Source organism: Talpa occidentalis, unplaced genomic scaffold (assembly GCF_014898055.3).
Source record: "Talpa occidentalis isolate TD23 unplaced genomic scaffold, MPIMG_talOcc4v2.1 talOcc4.5, whole genome shotgun sequence".
Classification (NCBI taxonomy): Eukaryota; Metazoa; Chordata; class Mammalia; order Eulipotyphla; family Talpidae; genus Talpa; species Talpa occidentalis.
In genome coordinates this window covers 81,863,843-81,873,088 of record NW_023604861.1, presented here as the reverse complement: position 1 = coordinate 81,873,088, position 9,246 = coordinate 81,863,843, and the positions used below count along the sequence as shown (strand labels likewise).

Below are 9,246 nucleotides of genomic sequence, written 5' to 3'. Positions count from 1 at the left end.
AAAGGAATAGTATATTCATATCCCTCTTTAAGAATTTAGAGACTCGAGAACATTTTCTCGTAAGGTCCTCTTCTTTACTGATAGCTAGGCAAAAATAATTATTAAATGGGTAAATAGTCCTAGCAGCTTAAAAAAAGATTTGGCAAAGGCAAAAGTTAATAAATACAAAAACTTTCATATGTAAAAGCTTATATATTTCAGCTGAAACTATTGAATACATACCTATTAAAAACAAAGTGTGCACAGTATTTGGTAAAAAAAAACCAAAACAGCAGCATATCTTTACTATCAATGTGAAGTACTTGTTGACAGTGACCAGTTTCTCAAGTGAGAAAACAACCTAGTTGTTACTGAAGAAATACTTTTTTGTTTTAGATGTTATAAGAAATTGGGCCAGGAAAAAAACAATGGGCAAGAACCATATATATCCAATTTGGTAAATTTATGTAACTGATTAAGTAATTTACTTATTTATGTACTCAAACTTTAATTAACTTCACTCTGAAGTTTTATAAAATTTAATTATTCAAATAATTCAAGATTAGTATTTATATAGTTTTAATATATAAAGGGTAAAGAATTTCTCATGCTATAAGATTAAAACAAAAATATCCCAGAGAGATACAACTATCACCAAATATAGAAAAAAATACAGCTTTTGGATACAACCAAATTATTTTCAAAACATCTAAACTATAGTTTTTGAGGTGTAGATGGGAGGCATTTAAAAGGTTCAAGAAGAGAATGAATTGTGAAAGGCCAAAAGCAATTTATAAATCTATGGACATAGTATTGGGGAAGAAAAAATATTAATAAATTCCAAAAGTTAAATGTAATTGGAAAAAACCTTACAAGAAAGAAAAAAAATTATGATTTCAACTAAAGTTTTTTTGGTCCACTTTATATGAATTTATTTATTCTTTTTCCAAATGGGTATTTATTATTTGTACATATACATAAAAATGATTCCCATTTTGAAAAACATACTAAAATTATACATTAACCACAAAAAGTACTCACGCTACCTGGGAAGAAAATGAACATGGCTATTTTCAAAATAGCAGTAAACACAAGAAGCCAACAAATATAAATCATGAAAAATGTACACCTCATTTTTGACAAAAATAAGTTCTATTTTTACATTAATGTTTTATCATCAGCTCTATATGAGATCCTCTGTCCTTATTTACAATTACTATGAAATTTCTATAAGCATGTGTAACGCAAAGGCACTCAATTCAGAGGTTATAAAGTCCTGAGCTTAAGTGGGAAATAGGTTTCCCAACTAAAATTTGAACATAAAATAATTCTAAAGATCTGAGAATATGAAATATGAAAGTTTAAAGTGTACTATATAGTATAAAAATAACCCACAACCTCATAATAAAGTTGTACAGAATGTCGAAGAAAAAACATGTAAGGCAAAAGAATATCCTCAGAATCAAATTGATTTTCTGTTCCATTCAAGTTCATCTGAAAGTTTTGAGGCTGATTTTTTTTTTTTTTTTTTTTGCTAAAATCCTGGGAAAGCTAAATTAAAAGCAAAATAACATGAAAATGCTTATGTTTCTTATCTCAGTCTCCAAACCTAAGGCAGTTAATGATGAAAAACAAGTATAGATTGGGAAGATGTCAGAATAAGGGGAGGAATCATAAAAAGAAGTTGAAAAAGTTAAAGGACAGCTTTTAAACACATCCATTTTAAAGAATATAACTGGTCAAATTATTCCTTTAGCATTTTTTTAGCCAAATAAAAAGAATTTTACAGATGGATAACTGAGGTTCATTAACATTAGGTAGGATCAAAGTTTAAGCTAAAAATTAAATCTATAGTTGTCTGCAAAAAATGTGAAATTTTACCTACAGCAATTTTCTACTGATGCTAAAATTAAAGCGTGAGTTGACATCTTCGTAACAGAAATGGTATGACAGATATTTTCTTGGCTTTAAAATGTTGTTTCATATATGCATAGAAATATGATGAAGATAACAATAGTCTTCTGTATTATTTATACAGTTCATAAGGCCTTTGTCATTGTTAGTCACCTTAAATGTGAATATGAGTAGGGCCATTAAGTGAAAGCTGGCCAAAAGAGTTTTCAAAGTGCTATTGTTTCCAAGTGATGAGATCCTCAGTTTTCTGGATTTTCTGGATGACGATTATTTTCAGGTCTTTTTTCTGGTGATATATACAGGAAGTTACAGCAGATATACAAAGGGAAGATCAAAAGCCTGCTGTCCAAGTTCATCACTACTTGTTCCTATAAAACAGATTTATAGATTTAATGACAAGAGTAATATTAAAAAAAACTAGAACAGAAAACCAAACTGTTAAATAAAATGAAGTGAAGGAGACTATACTGAGTAAGAGCTTTAATCTGAAGTCTGAGAGTCACCACTCAAATCTCAAAATTCCCATCTATTAGCTGTGTGACCTTGAACAAGTCAGGTGCAGCTTCCTCACTATAAAATGAGGACAATAAGAGCATCTACCTAGCAGAATTACATTGTGGAATAATTGAGACAATGTACAAAGAATGGCTCAGCAAAGGCAGCTATAAAAGCAGTACTCAATAATGTAAGTTATTTTCATTATTGCAAAAATTTGTATTAAGAATCTACATATTTTATAAGTAGAAAGAGTCCAGAAATACAAGGATTTTTAATTTCTGATAGGCCTTAAGTACAGCAAGTGATAAGGCAGAAGATGGGGATTCAGCACCAACCCTAGTTCCTGCTCTAAAATTCCCCACTGTCTCTACTGTCTCCTGAATGTAAAATATCCTGTAAAATCAGTTTCAGGTTCAGTTATATCAATACACAAGAGAGTGCCTTGAAATCCCAGAGACAGGAATTGATAATACACCTGAGAACCACAAATTGAATCTTCACTTATGTTATAGATCCCCATTTGGGGCTTTTTACCAGATGCATTTGGTGAACAGGAAAAGTACTTGTAGAGTTAAAAGCAGCAGCACTGAAATAAGAACTCCTCTTTTTTGAATACTTGGAAAGCTTCTCTGCAGTAATATGCATTAGTTTTACCGTATTCTATACATCTTGAAAAATACACTATTAAACACTTTACATCCATCTAGAGTTTTAAATTTTACTGTGGCATGTTCTCCTGTGATGAAGAGGAACTAAAACTGGAACCTTTTGAGTGATTAACTTAGGCTCAGACTTCGGTACAACTAGACTCTGCCTATGTATTGGGGGAGCATCAAAATATATTTGGACAAAGGAGGTAGGGAATACAAATGTCACACACGCACAATATCTCTATATTCCTAACTTCTAACTATGGAGACCATAGGCTGTTTATTAATATAGACTGCTCTCTTTGAAATGGTGGTTTAGTTTTAATAGAAGTAAAATTCCTCAATGTTTTAATAGCTCTCATTTTATTTTCTAAAAATGGTTTACTTTCGTACCATGACATTTATACATCACTGAAACTTATAATATAAAAGAAACAAATGGCATTAGAGATAAATTTGGGAGTATTACAGATGTCTGTCATTTAATAAACCTATTGTGCTATAGTACTCAGGAGATGTGGACACATACTGGGTTATCTCTAAGGATTTTGCTATTAATGTAAAAATAAATGTACTTATGAACACAATGGGTAAAGCAATTAAGATTTGTAACTTTTTAAAGATGATATTCAGGATAAATAATTATTTCCTATTACCTGCTTTTCCCTGTCCCTCAAATAAAATTGTATTCTTTTTTTCATCTTAATTACATGTCCAGAGTGGGGTAAATTATGCAAAAGTGACTGTTACTTTCATCTTTATCTTTACAGAACTTTCACACCAATCTTTAAATTAAATGTTAGCACTTCTTAAAAATTTCAAGAGGATTCAAAAAATAAATACTATTAAAAAACAATTAACAGAAAAGTAATCTGCCATACCTGATCCTTTTCAAGTGTAAGTATTTGATAGCCAGTAGTTCTACTACATATTAATTTTCCACTGCTATCGAAAGAAGCCAAACGTAATCTAGGATTAAAAAAAATACATAAAAAACATGATTTTTAAATCACAAATTAAAATAAGTACTATCTCATTTTAATATTTTTCTTCTATATTCTTGATAAGCTTTTAATATTCTCCATCGGTTTATCAACTATACTGATTCAGTTTTATAAGCTTGTGCCAATATTATACATAATGAAGATATAAAAATAAGATATTTTTATCATTATAAAACACAAAATTTACCATTTTTATTTTCAAGTATATAATTATGTGCATTAAATATATTCACACTGTTCTGCTATTGCCATCATCAATATCTGCAGAACTGTTCTATGTGCTACAAGTGAAACTCTGTACCTGGTGCTCCCTATTTCTTCTTACCCCAGCCCATAACAACCACCACCTTATTTTCTGTCTCTATGAATCTGTCTATTCTATAGAGAGTAGAATCATAGAGTATAATGTCTTTTTGTGACTGGCTCCCTCCCCTCCCTTCTCCTTCTTTTATTTATGCATACAAGAACTGGGGTACAGGCCAGATGTGCGGGAGGGTGAGAGGATTCACCATAGATAGAGCAGGGAACAGAACATGCAGACGGACAGAAGACATTGCTGAGGGGAGCAGTGGGTGAGACAGGAGAGGTCTGCCGCACCATGTGGGTTTCTCCCCACCCAGCCGGGAATCGAACCAGTGCTGCAGAGTCTGTGGACAGCTTCACAGCACTGTGCTCAACCCGCTGCACCACCAGGGGAGGCCCGTCTTCATTTTTCTTGTATCTTTTCTCTCTCTCTCTCTCTCTCTCTCTCTTCCCTCTCTTCTTTCCCTCCTTTCTCTCTCTCCCATCCCTTTCTCCCTCCCTTCCATCCATCCATTTATTTATTTATGCATACAAGAACTGGGGTACAGAACAGAGATGTGGGGGTGGGGGTTGAGAGGATTCACCAGAGACAGAGCGGGGAGCAGAACAGGCGGATTTACTGAAATATACTGAGGGGAGCAGCGGGTGAGTCAGGAGAGGTCTGCTGCGCTATATGGGTAGCTCCCTGGCCAGGGACTTGTACTACAGTGGCTGCATCTTAAACCCTTGCACCACCAGGGAGGCCCATTACTGGCCTATTTCACTTAGCATAATGTCTTCAAGGTTCATCCATGTTGTAGCATGTGTCAGAATTTATTCCTTCTTAAGAAGAGGAATTTCTTGATCACATGGTGATTCCATTTAGTTTTTTGAGGAAATGCAATACCATTTTCCCCAAATGATGCACCATTTTACATTCCCACCAGCAATGCCCAAAGGTCCAAAATAATAAGTTAGTTTTTGTTTTTTTGTATAATAGCCACCCTAAATGGGTGTGAGGTGATATCTCACTGTGGTTTAGATTTGCATTTTCCTAATGATTAGTGACACTGACATCTACTTATTGGCCATTTGTGTTATCTTTTTTTGAGAAATGTTTAAGTCCTTTGTCCATTTTTTAATCAAGTTGTCTTTCTGGGGGACCTCCCTGGTGGCCTTTGGGTTAAGACTCAGCACTATCACTACGACCTGGGTTCGATGCCTGGCCAGAGAGCTAACCCACACGGCACAGCAGACCTCTCCTGTCTTAACCCGCTGCTCCCCTTAGCAGTGTATTTCGATAAATCAATCTGTTTTGCTCCCCTCTCTGTCTCTGGTGAATCCTCACCCCCACACCTCTGGCCTACACCCTCATTCTTCTATGCAAAAAAAAAAAAAAAAAAAAAGTCTTGTAGTTTCAGGAATTCCCTATATATTCTGGATGCTATCTCCTTATCATCTGTATGGTAGCAAATAATTTTTTCCCATTTTAAGTTATCCTTCCACTCTGCTAATATTTTGATGCATAAGAGTCTTGCTTGTGTGTTGGTCTCATATTGGAAAAATCCTTGCCATTTCCATATCCATTGTCATGAAGTTTTTAACCTAGGCTTTCTCCTCAGAGTTATAGTTTTAGCTCTTATGCTTTGATTCATTTTGAATTATTTTTTTATTTTGGTATAAGTATAAATATATGACTTTTAAATAATTTGCTCATTAAGCTGTTTTCCAATTTGTTAGTATCCTCCCCAGAAAAAGATGGCCAGCTCAACTATCAGTCAAAGTCAATAGGTCAAATCTTATAGAAAATTTAAAATAATACCAGAAATGTTTTCCTGGAAAATAGTTCACTACATATTAAACTTCTTACTTGGTACGAATAGCAGTAAGTTAACAGCTTCACACCCAGTGTCAACTTGGTCATTCATATCCTGGCCTGTTCTTTTTCTCTGACATTCCAGATTTTATGATTTTGATTATTATACATTTCATAGAAGTGGAGCCTTATCATTTCCTTGTACTTTCATATATATAACAGTCTCTTACCAAAGTTCTATTGTTTTTGGTGTAAATTATCAAGGTAAGGTTTTTTCCCCTGGAGTCAGGAAGAATGGGGTAGGGATTTCTCTACCTAAATGCAATGCTCCTTCGCGGTTGTAAACTGACAGATCCACTACATGGCTGATTCAGTGTATTGCGTTTGAAAATGATGTATCGATTGGTGTACGTTACAAGCAGGTCAAAGCCAAAGTTAAAACCTGTCCACCGCCAGCAGTACTAAGAAATACAAAAGAGAAAGACTTATTTTAGTTTATTACATTAGCAATTCAAAAGTAAAAAAGCTCAAAATACCTATTTCTTTTTCTCTGACTCATTGCAAATATTTCTCTCATGAATCCCAACTTTTCATTTGTGCTTTCCCTTGTCACTTACCACACAGAAAATATCTGTAAATATATATAAGGTTTACCATACAAATTAATATACATCAAAACCAGGAAAGCAGTGTTTATGATTATTATTCCTTAAGGTTTTTTCCTAATATCTTCTTCATGATCGGCTTCATTATCTCTCCAACTATAATTCTATCATAAGTAATATGACTTCTCACTGCAACTCTAAGTATATATAGCTTAGGAGACAGGGGATTAGGAGTCTAATGTATATAATAAGAACCCATTAATATCTACCTTACTTTAAAAATACTGTTAAAATACCTTAATTAACTGGTCAACAGATAAACAATTGAATTGTTTTAAATCCCATCATGATGTTCACAATTGGTTTAATCTATCACCTGACAGTCAATTAAAGGCTATTAGGTGACATTATGTGGTACAGGAAAGTAAAGTTAGGGTTTCAAGTGTCAGGTTGACACTCTGAATACAGCACTAGTTCACCAGTTAGTTACCTGTTGAGCACTTATTATATACCAGGCATTACTCTAGGCATTGATGAAATAGAGGTAAAGACATTTCTGCACTAGTAGAATGTATATTATGTCTGTGTGAAAGGAGAAGAGTCGAATAATATATATGAATTGGAATGCAATGGAAGAAAACACAGTAGAATGCCAGGAAAGAATGACAGGATAGAGAAGGGAAGCTAGCAACTGGGGAGTCTGCTGATTCAGAAACACAGTCAAGGAAAGTCTCTTTAAGGACATGCTAGGTGAGTCAACTAAGAAGACTAGGTAGCTATCTGGGGAGAGTATGACCTAGACAGAGAACAGCAAGTATAAAGTTCTGGAGATGAAAACATGCTGGGTATATTTTAGGAACAGCAAGAAGGGCTATGTAATTAGGACAATACCTGAGGGAGACAGATTCTGAAGAAGAGCTCAGAGAATCAGTTAGGGACCAGAAAATATAGGGTGGAATAGTCCACAGTAAGGAAGAGTTTGGATTTCTTCTAAATGTAGCAGAGGCTAGTGGAGAGTTTTAGGGAAGGAAATGACATGCTCTAACTTGCATTTTAAAAAGATGACTTTGACTGTTGTGTAAAAAATAGAATGTAGAAGAGCAAGAATAAAAATAGGGAAGGCAGTTAAGAGGTTACAACAAAAGCCCAGGCAAGTGATAATGGTGCCTTAGACTTGGGTGGTTATGGTAGACATGCTAAGACTGTATTTAGAAAGCCAGGTGTGGCAAGAAAGAAAGAAGAAACACAAAGTTTGGAGCTTATGCAATGGATGAACAGAGGGGACATTTATAGGCTCGAAAATACTTGGAAAAGAGGAAGTTTGGGGATGAAAATCAAAGAGCTTAGCTTGGACTATTACATTTGAGATGTTATCAGTACTCTAAGAAAGATGTCAAGAGAGTAGTTGCATATATGAATCTGTAGTAAAGAGTCATCAGTGTAAAGTCATAGGACTAGATGAAATCACTTAAGAGTGAGCATAGATAGAGAAGTTGTCCAAGTTCTGAACATGTAATCACACTATTATTTGTGGAGAAAGAGGAGAATTATCTAGCAAAGTGTTAGAAGCAGCAGCTAATGAAATAGGAAGAAAGCAGAGTTGCTGTCTCTGAAGTCAAATGGAGAAAATATCCAAGGAGTGAACAGATGTGTGATGTTGTCAAGTGCTTTACAAGACAAAAAACTAAAATTAAAAACTAACTCCTTGATTCGGCAATATAGAAATCACTGGAGACAAAGGAATGTTCAAGAGAGGATCAGAAAACAGGAAGTATAGACAACAAATACAGGCAACTTTTTTCAGTGAGTTTTGCTTAAAGGGAGTGCAGGGTCAGGATATGGTTTAAGATGGGTGATGCTGCAGCATGTTATTTGCCAAATGAGAATGATTCAGTAGAAAAGAAAAACTAAAGATGCAGGAGAGGGAGATAACAGCTAGTAGTGCAAAGCTTTTGAAGAGGTGAAACAGATGGAATCATCACAAGGGGAGGGAACAGACTATGATAGAAGACAACAGATGTAGGTTGATTGGTAGAACTGTTGGTAGGAGGATGTACAGATTTTCTCCCTATTGCTTTTATTTTCCCAATGAAGAGAAAAGTCAACCAGTTAAGAACAAGGTATGAGAATTATTTAAATAGTGGAACAATAAATCCACTCAAATAGTGGAATGACAAATTCAGTCAATCAGTTAAGAACAAGGTATGAGAATTACTTAAATAGTGGAACAATAAATCTACTCAAATAGTGGAATGACAAATTCACTAGAGAGATGCAAAAAGGATCATCACAAAGCACTAAGGATTTATTTGAAGCTTGTGGTTACAAACATTCAAGTGAAACCTGCTGAAGTATGTTTTTCTTTAGTCACATCTATTTGGAAGCAAGCACTGAGTAAATGGAAATTTGGGATTTAAAAAGACTGGGATTTAGTCAGATAAGTTTGACAGAGTTAAGTCAAGGACCAATTTTAAGAAGGGACGTAAAATATAAGTAAA

At 34.4% G+C, this 9,246-nt stretch overlaps 1 protein-coding gene across 1 annotated transcript in view; it reads right to left on the bottom strand.

The window, feature by feature from the left end:
• Positions 1 to 917: 917 nt before the first annotated feature.
• Positions 918 to 9,246, bottom strand: part of GMCL1 (germ cell-less 1, spermatogenesis associated) — a 42,499-nt gene continuing 34,170 nt past the window's right edge. Inside the window, exons 12-14 of the mRNA XM_037527543.1 lie at positions 6,459 to 6,604; positions 3,923 to 4,010; positions 918 to 2,261 (exon numbers count right to left, since the gene is read on the bottom strand). Coding sequence (XP_037383440.1) covers positions 2,133 to 2,261; positions 3,923 to 4,010; positions 6,459 to 6,604 — 363 coding nt within the window. The 3' untranslated portion in view covers positions 918 to 2,132. The remainder of the gene's footprint in view (positions 2,262 to 3,922; positions 4,011 to 6,458; positions 6,605 to 9,246) is intronic.